Source organism: Lactuca sativa, chromosome 6 (assembly GCF_002870075.4).
Source record: "Lactuca sativa cultivar Salinas chromosome 6, Lsat_Salinas_v11, whole genome shotgun sequence".
NCBI lineage: Eukaryota > Viridiplantae > Streptophyta > Magnoliopsida > Asterales > Asteraceae > Lactuca > Lactuca sativa.
In genome coordinates, this window is record NC_056628.2 from 94,373,630 (window position 1) to 94,392,221 (window position 18,592).

Here is an 18,592-nt window from a genome sequence, read left to right on the forward strand (position 1 = left end):
GACGTCCTCCGCCCCGGAACGTTTCCGCCTTCAGTTTCGGGGTGTGACAGATTGGTATCAGAGCCCTTGTTTATAGTGAACTAGTATACCAAACCTTACATGGTATAAGACTATAAACACTAAAGGGCCTAAGTGCTCTGAACTAAAAGTATACTTTAAAATATAAGTATTTTCAAAAGTATACAAGTATACCTAACCGTCGAAATCCGTAACTACAAGTAGAACAAAACATAAGTAAATGGGTGTTGTACGTTGCGGTTAAACCTGGGCAGTTATGTAGTCGTGTCTAGGATCAATATAGCCTGGCCAACTATATTCATTCAAGACACGACCAACATGTGCTTGGGAGTGACTGTGGTATGCGGCATCCCTAAAACTTACACAATACCCAAACAACGAGCAGTCGTCACAGCGAATCATGAAATACTATGGGAGTATTTCTCGAGTTAAATCCGTTATAGAAATTCCCATCCCAACGTTGTTCCTCAATCATTCTTTAGCAATAGTTTATCTGCTTTGATAACTCTTTCCTGCTTTATCGTGTAATAGAATTCTATATCTGTCTTAGTGAGATATCTCTTGTTCCGTATCTCTTGATTCAATTCAGAGGACTTACCATCCTCTCTTTCCTGATCTTTTTAGATCAAGATGCCTCCAAGAAAGAGATCCATTTCAAAGAACAACAATCCTCCTCCTCCGCCACCACCTCCTCCTCAATTCGATCCCGTCATATTTCAAGCAACTGTCAATGCTGTTGTGGCTGCTACACTATCGCAAATGAACCTTAGTGGCTTAGGTGGGCAAGGAAGTGGTCCCCAGCCCCAAAACCAGAAAGGTTGCCAGCCCCAAAACCAGGAAGGTAACCAGGGACACTGGAAGGAGTGTTCCTATAAGGACTTTATGAACGCGAAACCCACATTCTTCGATGGCACAGGAGGTGTCATTTCCCTAACTCGGTGGTTAGAGAAAATTGAATCTATTTTTGAGATCTGTGCTTGTTCAGAATCCGACAAGGTGAAATTCGCCGCCTGCACGTTCACCGATAAACCTCTGACTTGGTGGAACGGCCGAGTCAAATCTCTAACCCTACCTGTAGCCAATGCTATGGGTTGGGAAGTCATGAAGGAACTTCTGTTCGCGGAGTATTGCCCTCGGGGCGAAATGCAGAAGCTGGAGCATGAACTCTGGAACCTGAAGATGAAAGGTTCCGATATCACCACTTACACTTCAAGGTTTGACGACTTGGCACTTCTTTGTCCGGGGATGGTTACCCCGGAGAACGTTTTAGCTGCAAAGCCGGATACATACGACAGTGCCAAATGCTTAGCGCAAATCCTGATTTACCATAGTGAGGACATAGAGGAAGCAGCCACCACTCCTGAGCCAACAAAAAGAAGTGGTGAAAAAATAAAATTTTGGGAGACGAAGGAGAAAAGTCATCCTTCACAGGAGTTCTTGAAGAAATAGCAGATAGTGGCAGTCCACGCTGCCACTACCCCTGTTGTTGTTTTTGTCGTCGGTTCCTCAGCCCAAGCACCTATCACCGGATATGTCGGTATTCTCCTGTGGTGTAACCGATGCAGTTACCACCACCGCATCCCCGGTCCCTGTCGTGTGAAATTTTGCAAAAATTGTGGCCAAGAGGGTCACCTTGCGCGAAGTTGCAGAACACCAACCAATCAAGTCTCCCGAACAGGTATCAGTCAGGCCTGCTACGGTTGCGGCGAAGTTGGGCACTATAAGAGAAACCGCCCCAAGACAGCAACAGCTGGCAACACTGGAAGAGTCCTAGCTATAGGACAAGGTGAGGCAGCCGCCGATCCCACCGTTGCCACAGGTATATTCCTCTTCGACAACCCTTATGCTTGCAATCCTTTTCAATTCTATTACTGAAAGATAATCTGTTAGCTATTCATTCGAACATCTTCATAAACATAGTCCTCAACTAGTAACTGAAACGTTTACCGTCGAGATAGCTAACGGTGAGAAAGAGAGCATTAGCGATAAACTTAGTACCCAGCCTATGTGATCAACGAAAAACAGAAAGTTAAAGACCTTGAGAGCATCCCTGAAGTCTGCAATTATTCCTGATGTCTTTTCTGAAGAGCTCACGGGAATTCCCTTCGGACGCCAAGTAGAGTTTTGCATCGACCCAATCCCGGAGAAAACCCTATAGCCAAATATCCGCATCGATAGGCTCCAGCAGAGATGCAGAAGTTACCCAGTCAGCTTCGAGTTCACAAGAGTGATGTTCCAAAACAACATTCAGGATTCGATATGGTCACTACGAGGATGTAGTGATGCCCTTCGGTCTAACCATTTTCTTTGGTCACGTACTAAGTGAAGAAGGTACGATACATTTAGAAACGCATAAAACTTAACCCGAGGAACGTAGGACCATTCAAAATCCTCATTAGGATCGATCCCGTAGCCTACAAACTCCGACTACCCTCAGAACTTAGCAGCATTCATCCGGTATTCCACGTCTCCATCCTTAAGAAGTGCCTACCCTATGAAACCCTAGTAACCCCTTGATGAGACCGAAATCAACGAAATCCTGAACCTCATGGTAGAACCAATTGAACCTCATGGGGAGTAAACTCAATTTAAAGTGTTAAGATGCCACTTAAACACACCATAAGCCTTGGAATAAAGTCTAGAAGCAACCACAATCAAGTTAAGGGCCTTAAACATGCTAAAACTACCCCCATAGGAGCTTACGGCCGTAAACCCCCCAAGAATGGGTTCCTAGGCCGTAAACTCCTAAAACTTAGTCAAATGGTGCCTTAAATTCATTCCATGGCTTGTAGATTTAGCTAGAAACACTTATAATGACCTAGGACCACCAAAACATCAAAGGAAGGTGTGTGGGGGAGCTTACGGCCATAAACTCTTATTTTATTGTCGTAAACTCCATTAGATGGTCCATATGTGGGTTTAATCTATTCCTATACCCTAGATTTGATCCTAGCTAATTTTCCCAAGTGATATAAGACCATTTAACACCCTAGAACACCCCACCATGAGTTTACGGCCGTAAACTCATTGGGAGTGGGTCATTAGGGCCGTAAACTCTCTTATGAGTTTACTCTTGAAGAGTAAACTCCATATCCAAACCATATACGTCCTTAGATGTCACCCGGGTCACTCCAAACACTTATTTTGAAGTGTTTTCGCGTCTTGGAGTGTATAATCTTATCTAATTAGTGGTTCAAAGTCTAATTAGATACAATTGTGTATCATTTCATATTACATAGGAACCTCGCGCGTTCAAGCCCCGATCTGACACTTAGCATCCCAATCCGATACGCTTCTCAACCGGTGAGTTTATATCCCTACTGTTTTTCCGTGTTTTTCAAATGTTTTCAGGGGGGAATACAAGAAAAAGTACAAGGAAATCTTGTACTCAAACTTAGTATTTCAGTTCAAATGTTTATATTATGTATGTTTTTAATATCGAAAACTGTGTTAACCAATAATTCGAATTGCAGAGTTAGCTTTCAGACTAATCTTAGATTTCTTGATAAAGTGTTATAATCCATGTTATATTTCATAATTTACGAATAATTCATACTAATCATCAATTAGGATTAATATGAATACGAATACGAATACGAAAGTACAATTAGAAACAGAGCGAATACGAAAGTATAGTTAGAAACAGAGCGAATACGAAAGTACAATTAGAAACAGCGCGAATACGAAAGTACAATTAGAAACAGAGCGAATACAAAAGTACATTTAGAAACAGAGCGAATACGAAAGTACAGTTAGAAACAGAGCGAATACGAAAGTACAGTTAGGAATAGAATACGAATACGAAAGCACGCCTTTGGATACATTCGAGTGTAGGATAACTAGGATATCAGAATACCTAACTAATACGACAAGTATGATAGATACTTGTACATTACATTTGGATTCAATAACTAAACTTTACTTTTAGGAAAATAAGGGTTTTTCCTGGGATAACTGAACTGTTCTTAACTAGACCATGTAACTAATGGATAACTAAACGTTACTTTTAAGGAAAATAAGGGTTTTTCCTGGGATAACAAACTGTACATAACCGGATCGTATAATAAACGGACAACTCAACTATACTTATAAGAAAATATGGGATTTTCTTGGATAACAAACTTTCTCGAAAAACCAAAGGAAACTTGTACATACTTATAAGAAAATATGGGATTTTCTTGGATAACAAACTTTCTCGGAAAACCAAAGGAAACTTGTACATTTTCAGAAAACAAACCTCTTATGAACTCACCAGCTTTATGCTGATTTTCAAACTGCTTGTATTCTCAGGTCCACATTAGACAGGTACCCATCGATCCTTTTGGCGTAGACGGAGTACGTAGAAGCCACGTCTTTACTTTTGTTCATATGATATATATATATATATATATATATATATATATATATATATATATATATATGTATGTATGTATAACACATGTAACTCTTTGTTTTCAGACAATGTAAATGAATTTATGTAATGTAAAGTTTTGTGTTTACTATGCTTACTATGTACATTGGTTGCGATATTCATGACGTCCTCCGCCCCAGAACGTTTCCGCCTTCGGTTTCGGGGTGTGACAACCTCAACCCAGTACGCGGGGCGTACTAGGATTACGCGGCGTGTACCCTCAGACTTGCTTAATCCATTTTCTAGGTCTTAACCCGTTAAGACCTTAGCTCAACTCTTGGATCTGGACTTCCTAACATCTCTTACTCCATAAAGTTAACAACTTTAAGCCTTTGCATGGCTGATAAGGTCACAACACATAAAAACTCTTACTTTCTGAACCCAAAATGCTCATAACTCGTGCATGGGTAGATTCACACGATCAAGGCCTTATTTTTATGGTTCTCCACCACTGGAAACACTTAAAAGGACAGGTTATTCAGCTCTGGAGTGCATCAACTCATAAAGCCTCAAGCTTGGGACCAAAAACCCTAAAATGGACCCTAATACGCACAAAACAAAAAGAGAGGGAAAGCTTGGAGCTTTATACCTTCAAATGGTGCTCTAGCCCCAAGAAAGCTCAGATCCACAACCGATTCTTCAACTTCACTCCCTTCCATGCTCCTTCTTAACTCCCAAAATCCCATAAGAACACAAACAAGCTCATCATGGCCACTTACAAGCTTAAGAACAGATATTAGGGTTTGAGAGGGTTTATTAACTGAGGAAGGTGGCCAGAAATGAGACCATCTCTTTCTTTATATAGGGGCACTTCATTTAATTAGGGTTTCCTTCTGTGCCTAGTACGCCCAGCGTACCTCCCCTAGTACGCCCAACTTACCTCCCCTGGTATGCCCAGCGTACTAGGTGGCTCTTGCTTAAGAAACACACGTATCTGTACGCTAAGCGTACGTATACGTACGCCTAGCGTACTTCGCTGCCAAAAACCTCACTTAGGGACTTATCTTGCCAACTCTCCCAAACTTCCATAGCATCTTCGAAATGACTCGAATATCAAAAATCCTCATACCTACGGAAAGGTAATGAGATGCCCTACGCTTCTAGCAACTCGCCTCCACCTGAGACCTCCTAGCCCTCGACTCGCGGCCCATGAACCCTAATCATGGATAATCCGAAACCGGATGTTACATTCATAAAGTATAACCAAAGTTTAACTATAAAGCATGCGTAAGTCAAGATAATGATTTGACACCAATGCGATGTACAGTCAACCCTGACCCTTCATATCACATTTGATCACCTTGAAAAATAAAAACATTAAACTTAACAACGTAATATAAAACTTAATGAGTTCCCGATATACCACATATGTCACCATACATACAATACATACAAACAAACAAAGGCTCTCGGCTCTAGTGTCGATGCACCTGATCAACGACGGCCTGGTGCATGTCTAATCATCAACAACAAACGACTCTACTGCATGTCAAGTCATCAACAACGACTAACAACTCTAGTGTATGTCTAGTCATCAACACAAGTATTCTAGGCTCTCGGCTCTAGTGTCGATCCACCATCAAGTCCTCAAACATACAAATCAACACACCATACAATCATACACAAGCTGTTACTATAATTTTGACAATCGCTTTATGATTGCATAATCATACATAACCTAGAAGTAAGATAGACAATCCAACATATAATCCTACCCGAAAACAATCAATCAAACAAGAACCATGCAATAAGCTATACCGAGTTCTAATGCTATATAGCTCCAACTATGTATAACCCCTACAACATCCACTCAACAACCACCAACATCAAAAATATCATATCCATGTTTGCGTGGTGATTAGAGAGCACTTGATCCATAAAGGTTAATGTTCATCTCTTCCAAAATGCTTCAAAATATAAACTTGATAAAATCCTAACAATAAAATATTATGACTCGTTTCTTTATCCCAAAAAAATAAGCAATGGCTTTTCCAAAAAATGTGTCAAACTATAATATTTGTTTTATTGACTTGTTATATTTAATTAAATAGTTAATAATTTGATCTGTAGTGATGTGCATGGAAAAATAGGTGTTTTGTACATGAAATTCTCGAAAGTCAAAGGGATACATTTAGCACCATACTCTACAGAATATAAAAGACAGATGTTGGTGTGGTATGATGAGGAGGGGATTTGAACAATGAAGTCCAACACTGTGCATTATCGACCAAGATTATCATGCAATGACTGTCATAACCGGTTCTTGGACGGGAGACACGAGACCAAACCACATTACCACCTCTAAAATAACCAGAGATGGGTACCAGTTTGATTCCATATATCGATATAATATTAAAATAGTTTTTATTTAAATAGAAAGAAATCTAGAGATAATTCACAATAATATGGTTGTTAGAAGCTAGAAAGGGATGAAACTATCACTCCAACTCTTCCTTGTGCTGCTTCGACATCAAAACAGCCAGTTTCAGGTGGCCAAGCCGGCAAAGCCTCGCCGGATTCTTGAACACGGTAACTCGACCTGTTTTATCACCACCGGACAAAACAACCCTCGCTATGCTAAAACATTCACCTTCTTCAACTGCAAACTGCCACTCTCTAACCGATATCTCAAACCAGTCTTTATTTGCAGAATCAGTCGTTTTGACTTCAATATATTCCTTCCGGTTTTCCTCATCACAAACTTCAATATCATACGGAAGCCCAGTCTCACCATCTTCATTCACCCATCTCACTACATTCTTATTGGCTTTTCTCAAGTAGTATTTGAACGCCACTTCCTCACCACGTCTCCCTGTAACAGCCGCCTGCTGAACATTCGTTGTCCCATGTGAAAGCTGATCCCTTTCGCTAAAACTCGCCGGAGGATCTAGGTCAACCAAATCAGGTTCCCCATCAACACAGTCACCACCTCCGGTTCCACCATCATCCTTAGGGTTCGAATTTTCAATTTGCTTAGCGACATCTTTGATCTTGAGATCATTCAAATTGAATTTGGGGGCGGTTTTCCAGGTGGCCGGTGGCCAGTTTCTGTTGCTTTGGGAAGATGGTGTGGTGGGGTTGTCGATTCTTTTTGTGACACGTGTTGTGGAGTATGTCTCCAGATTCCATTCTGTCGGTTGAATTGACCATACTGGTTCGTCATCTGGGAGTTTTGCCACCTTCTGGCTATTCAACACAAAAGTTTCTATTTGTTGTTCAGTGGAACCTGATTCAGTCATGGTTGTGATCATGTGAAGAAAATTTGCCAAGTGCAATTCGGGATTCCCGTTCATCAGAAAATGAGAAAGCTCCATGAATATCGAATGAGAATCCGAATCAGGTGTTGCATACAAGATCTCATCCTGAAAGAGACAGCTACTATCATGTCTCTTCTTGGACGCCAACTTTGATCTTTTTATAACGTTCTTATAGAATAACTTTTCTACAACAACAATCTGCAGTCGATTAAGTTTTTCAAATCCAGACAGCTTCAGTTGGAGATATCTTTCAGGATACGTGTTACATATGTAACGTTGAGCATATGGAAGTACCCATTTCAGCAAAGAAGTCTCATAGCTATTGTCAACTGGTCCATAATATACTGCTTCACGAGTAACAACCTGCAGTTGATAATATATAATAAACTGGCTTAGTTACAATAATGTATATGATTATAAAATTTAAAAAAAAATGACACAAGGAGAGATAACCTCTGAAAGAGAAGGGATTCCTAGCATTTTCATGAGAACAGAAACTTTCATTTCAAGCATTTCTTTTTCTTCATCAGTGAGTTCACACATACGAATAAAATCAATATTATTTATGTCTTCAAATTCATTAGCAAGATTCTCATCATCACACCAACAAACTAGCCCAAATGATGGATGTAATGAAACCCAATTATCGTTTGAGGTGGGAAGCAGCTTTGTATCCTTTTCTTCAAGATTCTTTTTCAACATTTCAACATCCTCAAAACTCAGTAGCCCAGATTTTATTCCATCGCCCCACATAACAAAAACATCAAAAACCTGTCAAAACCATTTTTTTAGACAATCCATTATGTCAAACGATAATAACATGATTAACTTTTACCTTTTTAGCAGCCTTTGTTGGAGTATCTACAGTTGATAAATAACGTAAGAGTGCAAGATAATCTACAAGTGGAGGGTTCTCCTTTACACCACATTGGTTAACAAAAAAGTCATGAAGTGTTGGATATAAGTTGCTTAACATTTTGCTCAATTCGATCTGAGGATTGATCAAACCATCATGCCAATACACCTCATGAGGGGATAAAAGAACACCAGGCACAATTTCACTTGAAGAATCAGAAGAAAAAGGAACAAATATAAACGCTTCATCACTGCCTAAGTTCACCATGCTATTCTGATTTGAAGAACCCAATTCATTCCAAATGAACGAGTAAAACCTGGACATCTGTGATATGCTGATAAGAAAAGCGTTAATCAGTTAAAAATGATTGATGATTAAAGGGCTAAAAGTAAGTTAACATACCTAGCTTTCATAGATGTTGATGATCTTTTCCAGACATGAAGAACAGATAAGGCGTCATGAAGAGAAACAGTAACCTTAAAACCAATGCTGGTAATCAGCTTCTCACTTTGAATCTGTTGCATACAAAGAATGCAACAAGTTGTAAGTTAAACAAAAAGGTTTCAATCAAGAAGCAAAAAGTTTGATAGAGTAAGCAAATTGACCTTTAAGACAGCATAAGGAGCGTTATCACCCAAAATCGACCTCACAGCCTCACAATTATGAAACAAATCTTTAGGACAATAAAGCCCTTCATCCATGCTAGAAACCACCCATGGAACATTGTTAAGAGCAGTTACAACTGCAGACCTAAAAGACTTGCTTTCTCCATCCATATTGCAAAGACCTAAAACCTTATCACCAAAATAATCATCCCATATCGTATCAAGAATCTCCAATAAATGTTTGCATTTTTTACAATCACCACTCTCCGAAATTTTCTCCAGCAAATCAACCAACTCTGGAGACTCCCAATCACTAATTGTTGATCCAGAAACAGTCTTCTCAACTCGAACGATTTGCACAAAATCAGTGACTTGTAGTTCATTTAAAAATTTCCTCCAGTTGAGTATACAACTATCTGATGAATACTTCAAATAAATTTTATCCACCTCGTACCATTTTACATCAATGCCATTGGTCAACCTACCCGTATCAATACGATTTCCAAAATCATTATTGAAATGGATTGGCACCTCAGAAGGTAGAACAAATCCATGATTTGTCAAAACATAAGCCTTATTATAGACCTCTGAAATTATTTGCTCCCTTTCCAAACGACAATCTGAGCAGCTAGATTGTAGGTGAACCATGATAAACGATAAGTATTCTGTCATGAGATCTTTATTCACTGTATTCTTCTTGTCACAAATAGCTGGCAAGACGTGTGATTTTACTACTTGATGTGCAGACAGCTTTTGGACACCAACTTTAGAAAGAATTTGAGTTAAGTTCAAGGTGTTTGAACAATCAAAAATTGCAGGATTAACGACTCGAAGATCAGCAAACAATCTATCAGATGTTTTCTCCAAATTCATCCAAATCATACCCTCATCAATCGAAGTAAAACAATCGTTTAAAAGAGGAATGAAGGGTGTTCTTCTGAGGGTATTCATGATATCAGAGCTAACTCCAAGAAGGGACATTTCATGGAAAGAATTAAGCCAAGATGATAGCCAACTAAACCCCATTGATCTTAGACCTTCTTTCGTAAGGCATAAAGAAGATAACATTTGAACCAAGATTTTAGGTCCATAGTTCTCAATCCCCAATGCCCTTGCGAGTGAATCGGATATAACTATATCTTTATTCAAGTACCCGAGGCCAAGATGCTTCTGAATCATGCTATCAGGCATAAGTTCTCGAGCCTCTTCATTCCAGTTTCTTAGAACCCTACAAGGTGGGACCCAATTGTCGTTGTCCCCTTCTAGAAGAAGACAGTTAGACGTGCATAACTTTGATATGATCATTCTTGGAAGTGAAGCAAAAAAACCATGCACTTCTCCAACAAGAGGAACATAGCTTAAAAAGGCAGAAACACCTTTTCCAAGACAATCATGAAAACCAGGAATGTTGCAGAAAGATCTCTCAGAGTTCACAAACAAGCTTGGAAACTCTGATAGCAGCCATTGATTCCATGGACTGTCTCCATCAACTTCTTCTCTTGAAGATGGAAGGATAAAATCAGCTTGGATAATAAACTTGAAACCATATGTTCGAAGAGGAAGAAACGCAAAAACATACTGTTGATCCATCTTTGGAATGTAATTACCATCTTCTGATTCTTCCAGTGGAAAAGCAATCGAGATTTCAGTAGTTTTGGCATCATCTCGGATTCCATTAGCATGCAATGTCTGGGATTCTACAAACCATGTCAATGTTTTACTCCCATGGGAAACATTGATTAGTCCATTTCCAACGATTTCTTTCCTCATGGTGATATATGAATCAGTAAGCATGTTTCTGAATTTGATACATTGTAGACGATGAAGAAAGAGTAATAGAGATGGATGAAGATCGGAAAACATTGATGTGATGTTATCAAAATCAGAAGTTTCTGTTAGGCTTGACTTAAAGGGAAGCACAATGCATGTATTCCATTGATGTATATTCACTTGATCAGTAGTATCAAATGAAACGAGGTTTGTAAACAACTCAATATCACAAGGAGGCACGATTGTTGGCAAAACAAAACCAATTTGACCCTCGGTTATGTCAAACTTAATATGGAATCCATTAGAATGAATTTCTGGAGCATCAGTAACCTGCATAATCATCAAAGTAATGGTCTAAGAAAATAATAGATGATGAAAGGATTTGAGCCCAAATCAGTTAAAAACGTGAACAAAGATAAAATGAGGGCAATAAGAATTTGTCAGACACATATTCACTTTCAAGAAGTTGTAAAACTTTATTTTACTACTCAAAAATGAGAAAATTTTGCTCAGAAAAAGTTTTTAATCAAGAAGCATGACATTTGACGTTACCCGAAATACTGATTTGAATCCGATTCCTTTCTTGCCAATATAACCAGCATTAGATGCCTTCTTGGTAGAATTTCCAACATCACAAAGTGCTCTGATGTTCTCACCAGAAAAACCATTCTCATTATTCATGACAACAATACTTTTCTCCTCAAGAATGAATGTCAAAGTTGGCTCCACGTTTCTTGGGTAGACATTATCATCAGCATTCTGAATCTACAAAATAAAATTTTAAGTGTGTAAATATGTGGAAAACGTAAAGAATAAAGTAGTTTGTTGTGGTGGATATATATATATATATATATATATATATATATATATATATATATATATATATATATATATATATATATAAATCTGGAAACTTACAAGCTCTAAGAGAAAATGGGAGTCTTGAGAATATAATTCTTGTGATAGGCAATGAAGTGCTCTTCCTAAGCGAGCATGTTGCTTTTTCAAAATGCTACTTTCTAAGCTTGAAATTTTTGGGTCCAGACCAAATTCTTGGATTCTAATGGACTCGATAATATTAGCTGCATCATTCTCTCTCTCAGAGTCTGACATAGACCTAATGAAACTCCCATCACCACTTTGCACTCTATCAATCTTCATCTTATCTCTTTTACAATCATCAGTAGCCTGTTTGACTTCAAGGGGCATAATAATAACTTCATCTTTTGAATCAAATCTCTTTGATGATTCTTTGGATTCAAAAGAGCATGTACAGTAATCATCAAGCCATTCCACTATGCCTAGAAATAATCCAAGCTCATGGATCATCAGATGATCCTCTTTACATTTGCATTCACTTAAGATCACATGATGAGCATCTTTGATGGTTGAACGAAATGCAGAAACCAACAACTCGGCTGCAAAACTTTGGAACTCTTTAGGTAGTAACCCCACACAGTCAAGGAAAAACCTTGCGCCTTTTTTAGGGTCATTTTTGTCCGAAATGACTTCAAATGCATTCTTTGCATAGCGTTTTAGAAGAGGCAAGGGTACATTTTGTTCACCACCATATAAACAAATCAAAGATAGCAGCTTTAGGGCAGTTTCAAAAGCAGATCCAAGGAGGAAAGCTTCAAAGAATGAATCCAGAGTAGCTGAATGATCAATGCGTATAACTTTCCCATCTCTTGTCAATAAACAAAGCAACTCCTTGGTGGTTACTTCACTTAACAACCAACCCATAAGAGGACCTAAAGAAGGTGCATACTTAATGTCCCAGTGTGACCATGTGGCTAAATCTACTAACATTGGAGCCCTAAGTAAAACTTCAACTGTATCTTTCGTGCAAACATGGGTCACTGAGAAACCCTTATCTTCCCAAAAAGTAGATAGAGTTGAAGAAAATAACACAACATTTGAGCTTGCATTATGACCATTCTTGCTCATAGTAGTCAAAACATCTACTGTGAAATCATCTTCTAGTAATGTAAGACCAGAAGAAGGGTATTGCATTCCTAATAACTTGGAAACCATCAATGTGCTTAAGGTTTCATTTTCTTGTAAGCTATTAGCAGCTTCAGATAACAGTTCAAGAAGATAAGGTTGGCTCATGAAAACTTTAACTGAAGGCTTTTCATCTTTGTCAGTGATCAAGAAGCAATTTTGCCATGTGGTTGGTAGTAGTGAAATGTGATCCATTAAGAAAGTAAAAATGTGTCCAAAACCAAGGATCTCAAAGTCTTTGATGGAAAACTTTTGAGTTAAAGATCGTTCTAGTTTGCAGATCTCCCTTAGAAAGATCAGCTGTTTCTTCGGATAAGAACTTACATTGTCTAGATTATGATCCGAAAACACAAAATCTGTCTTGATATACTTCAGAACATCTTCAAGAGCAATGCCTGGAAAGTGAATATACGAAAGAACATCAACTTGAAGAATCATAATCAGTTTATTAAAACTAGGGATAGGTACATGATTACACATTTAACTCAATATTTAGTTTTCTTACAAGGAGTTCTTACCTGATTATTTTGACCCTTAATTTAGAAAGAACATAATTATGATCACTTTTACCAAATCCTTAAATTGTGACTTCAAGTTCTAATAATCACTTCAATTAAAAGTACATCCATACACCCCTTTGAGACACAAAGTGGATGAAAAATTGTAAGACAAAGCCAGTTTTTAATGGATAATAATATTAGGAAACTAATACTAAAAACAAGCTTGTAACTTACAGACACTACCCTTCACAACATCCTTTTCATCTGGATCAATATCCGTGTTCCCATCAAGTGCACATGTCCCCAAATTTGCATTTGATGGACCCTCTTTACTGTTTGCTTCAGAGGTAGAACAGATACGATCCCACAAACCAAACTTTATAGATGCAATCTGTAACAAAACAAAGAAACTTAAACATAGTTGCCAAACACAGCTTATTATCCCACAATATGCAGATAAAGATAGTGCTTGTATTTAGGGTATCATGGGAATGATGTCGAATGATCGTATGAAAACAGTCTAGTTAACTTACAGCAACATTTAGCAATCCAACATATGGATACGATGATGCCATACTATTTAAAGCTTTAGTTTTCCTCTTTGAGTTCATTTGACCATGATAAAAGTCGAGCATCTTTCCAAATGACTACATGCAAAAGATAGCAGTTAGAACACAGAACTAGTGTACCATAAGCCAAATTCAATGACTATTGACACTTGGTTTTCTCCATAAGATGGTTTGGTGTCATTTTTGCACATTTATAACAAAATCTTAATAAACTCGAACAAAATGCAAATATGATAGAGAGCATCCACATACCTCAACTACATTCTCTTTTTCACAGGCGCCTCTGCAGATCTTAATGAACAGCATTGTACGCTCATTAAGTGCATTATCATCTATAATTAAGATTAAAAGAAATCATTATCATCTATAAAAATTGTTTCCACATCACCACTTTGAAAGTCTAGTTTAAACTTGATCCCAACTATCCATTTCTTGGGTGTAGCAAGAACTAGATATACTTCATGCAACATTTATTTTCCAGTAAAAAATTGTTGTATTAATTCGGTAGAAACTCGGTAGCACATTCCAATTATGGGTAAAATTTAATGCATAATTCCCTGATCAATAAAAAAAGGCAAAGTACATTGCTATTACCCGAAAATTGTACAATTTAGAAGTAAACAGAAAAAAAAGCATTTAACTTACCCTTTTCAGCTGGCTCAATATCAAATGCAGTTGTGCTGGAGTTTGTATTTGCTTGAGGGGTGGAACTCATACGATCCCACAAACCAAACTTCATAGATGCAATCTGTAACAAATTAAACACAATACTCACAAAAAAATTATGATAAAGGTCGTGCTTATATAAAAGAAACTTAGGATAACACAGCCATCACATCAAATAGTTGTATGAGAATGGTGTAGCTAGGTAACTTACAGCAACATTTAGCAATTCAACATATGGAGGTGCCCTAACTTTATTTAGAGCTTTCATTTTCTTCTTTGGCTTCATTGGACCATTATAAAAGTCAATCATCTTGCCAAATGTCTACAAGCAAAAGATACCAGTTAGCACTACATTGTCATACTGCACGTCTGATTATAAATCTTAATGAACTCAGACAGAATGCAATGTGGTAATGAATATCAACATACCTCATTTACGTTCTCTTTTTCACAAGTGTCTTTCCAGATCTTAATGAACATCCATGTATACCCATCAACTGCATTATCATCTATGAATCCTGTTTCCACATCACCACTTTGAAACTCTTGTTTAAGCTCAATCCCAAGCATCCAATGTTTGGGTATTCTATGAACTACATATGCCGTGCAAAAATTATTTTCATGTCCTTGTTTTCCTTGATCAAATGAAACACCATGATCATTGCACACTTTTTTGTCATGAGAAGAAAGCACACTACGATCCATTTCATTTGGAAATGAAGAAATGCCATAATCTTGTATGTTATCATTTTTATCATTTTCCTCATGATTGGTAGCCTCTCCACTATTATCATCATTGTCATCAAGTTTTGATTCAATATCTATTCCATCAGAGCACTTCTTTAGCAAGGTGAACTCAGATCGCCTTCCACGCATGATATTGCCAATGTGCATACTATAAACGTGCATCAACAGACAAAAACAGTAAATCTATACACAGCTTCAAATGCATGGATACTTTTATGAAAGTCTAATTAAGCATGGAATCATACAATACATACCCCAGACTTTGTATTCGTACACAAAGATTTTCACGGCTTTCATTCTTTCTCTTGGCTATATAATCCAATAAGTCATCAACTGTGATCTTTCTCCTTTTATGAAGGAGAATATTGAGGTAACCAACGATTTGTTCACTTGTAATCTTGAATATCTCTGTGACATCAGATCCTACAGAAAAGTAATGCATCACCAGTGGATGCTTTAACATGGGTCCCAGTTCAAGTTCTTCAAAGCTACTAATTCCCTCACTCTCACAAATTGCTGTCTCCAAATCATGTAGTGATGTGATCTTTTGGACCCCAACAAAACAATGTATAAAAGAGTTGACCTACAACATCAATATCAACTGAAAAGCTTAATATGAACTTACATAATTACATATGGCAACATATTATACAAAGACATCTGATATGTAGACGATTCTTGCATGATTTTTTTCCCAAGTTTCTAGCAACAATAATTTGTTATGAAAGTACATTAGCTCATCAAAGATCCTGGATCTGTCGCTTTATAATGTTTACAAATCTTGAAGTATAACTGAATGTTACAAAGGTTAATCGCTCATATGTATTTTGGATCCCATCAAAGCAATGTATCAAAGAGTTCACCTACGAAATCAATGTCCACTGAATATTTTCAGCAACTATCTTGAAGTAAAGATTGTACGTTATACATGTTGATATCACTCAGATATAGTTTCAGCAACTATCCTACACTCATCTTTTTTAATGAAATTTATATACAAAGTTCTTGTAGCCATTAATTACAATAAAACTTGAACGAAATTAACAGATCAACATCTTCTAGCTATTATTGGTGCTGCATAGTTACTTTAATCTCGGTTGCAGGCATAAAAAACTTTTAAAAAAAGGCGACCATTAGAAACTTTACCTTTGCTTCAGTGATCATCAAGCGATATAGTGAGGGAACATTTTGCATATGAAACCCCAAGGATTCGAAGGAAACGGCTTTCAGTGTCACCAACGCCGACTGTGAGACTCTCCATGCAGATATGTTTTCGCCGGCAGCAAGAAGATCAGAGTGAGCTTTCACTACAGCGCCGTCGATCATCGCAATCGTTTGCGACGTAGAGTTTACATTGCGACTACTGCTGCCGTGGTTTCGACGGCGAGGATGTCGGTCCATGTTCTGTGTGGGAGGATCGCGATACTTTCGTTGTTTGAAGTAAGAAACTAAAATCTTGCTATGGATTGTGCTTATAAAATCTTTGCCGTTTAAGAAAAAAGTAAAAGGTCGTCACCGGTGATTCAGGTCGTCTCTTGGTCTTCAACATGTTGGTACGGAGGAAAGAAGAAAAAAATATATATATATTTACGCAGGGTGGTACCAATCACTTTGTACTGCCGCAATCAAATTCTGTCACGTGTAAAGAAACTTTTCTTTCCAAGTCATAAGTTGCAGGAAAAGAATTTAACGTTTACTCCTAAACTATTTTCATCCATCAAATTTCACCCTACACTTATAATATTCAATACGTTAAAGTAGACATTTTGTGGCATTCAATACTTATAAATCTTTTGTTAAAAAAATTATTTTATTTTTTATATACATAGGTTAATGTTTGTGCATTGCATATTGATGACATTTGTCATTCTCTGACACAAACGTCTACGAATGGAGGGCAAGTATGAAGTCTGCAGCACTGGAAGGAGGAACATAAACACACGAGTCGAATATATAGTAATCTTAGGTGAGACTCCGAAAAAGACGGACGTATTTGGCCACTGATATAGGTCATACAAGAGCATTTAAGGTCGATGACTCGCCCCTTTTTGTAAGGATATCTTGTGTGTTTAATAGATGTCATTGTAAGGTCACACATTATGATCTAATTAGTCAAACACTTTACACGCTGACCACCAATGCCAACGCCAACACAGTCTTATCAGCATCAGCGTGAAGCTAATGATCTTGGCGATCTTTATATATATATATATATATATATATATATATATATATATATATATATATATATATATATATATATATAATCCGTAATTTTGGTGATTATGATAAGACCTTTACTTGGATAGGTATACATCTCTTAGTGGGATATCAATTATTGTAATCGTATATATATTCAACATTAGGGTGAAACTCTAACGTATGTCTTGGTGACCTTAATTTTCTTGGTGAGAACTTCATTTCTTAGTGAAAACATCTTTGTGATTACTCGTGTTCTTTGTTTTTCTGTTTAATCCTTGTTTAGTTAGTTTGTTCTCTGTTATTCATACTTGAAGTGTATCCGATCGATACAAACCTTCAATTGGTATCAGAGTAGGCTTATGATAGACTCAAGTTATCATGTCAACCTCTTATAACCCCAACTCGGATGCTTGCAACAAGATCCCTCCTTTCGATGAACTCAACCTTACTACTTGGAAATCAAAGGCCATTGATCTTCTCAAGATCATGGACTATGACATGCTCGATATCCTCAACAAGGGTCCCATCATCTGCATGCATCGATCCTCCAATGGTAGTGCATCTAAAGAAGAAATATGTGCCAAGATACAACAAGGGAGAGAAAAGGGTGTTAAATCTCGATGTAAAGGCGAGAATTGCTATTGGAAACTCTCTCCCATATCATATTTATGTTGGATTAGGTGTTTAAGCCCATAACTACAATTGGTATGTACTTGATTTGATAGTAGCATGGTCCTTTTGGGTTGTCTTCACCCTAGCAACTTGACAAGATGACTTTTGGAGAGAGAGGTTGAATTTATTATTTGGAATAATAAATCGATTTATAATGTATTATGAAAAGAATATATTAATTAGAAATCATGTTATTTAATTAGTATTTAATCAGAAATTAATTTGGAATTAATTTCGGGATTAAAGGAACTGATTAAAGGAACATTGACTGTTTTGCAAATCATTGATAATTGTGAAACTGTGCTAATGGACTCC

At 37.5% G+C, this 18,592-nt stretch overlaps 1 protein-coding gene across 1 annotated transcript; it reads right to left on the minus strand.

Annotated features, from left to right (window-relative positions):
- Positions 1 to 6,776: 6,776 nt before the first annotated feature.
- Positions 6,777 to 16,975, minus strand: LOC111895921 (protein NO VEIN). The gene is made up of 15 exons (XM_023891971.3): positions 16,550 to 16,975; positions 15,658 to 15,986; positions 15,086 to 15,551; positions 14,868 to 14,978; positions 14,636 to 14,738; positions 14,243 to 14,322; positions 13,955 to 14,068; positions 13,656 to 13,812; positions 11,836 to 13,316; positions 11,470 to 11,682; positions 9,148 to 11,247; positions 8,945 to 9,057; positions 8,522 to 8,876; positions 8,140 to 8,457; positions 6,777 to 8,049 (listed from the first exon to the last, which is right to left on the minus strand). Exons 1-15 carry the CDS (start codon positions 16,802 to 16,804, stop codon positions 6,868 to 6,870), a joined length of 7,377 nt encoding a protein of 2,458 aa, XP_023747739.1. The 5' UTR covers positions 16,805 to 16,975; the 3' UTR covers positions 6,777 to 6,867.
- Between the last annotated feature and the right edge of the window lie 1,617 nt (positions 16,976 to 18,592).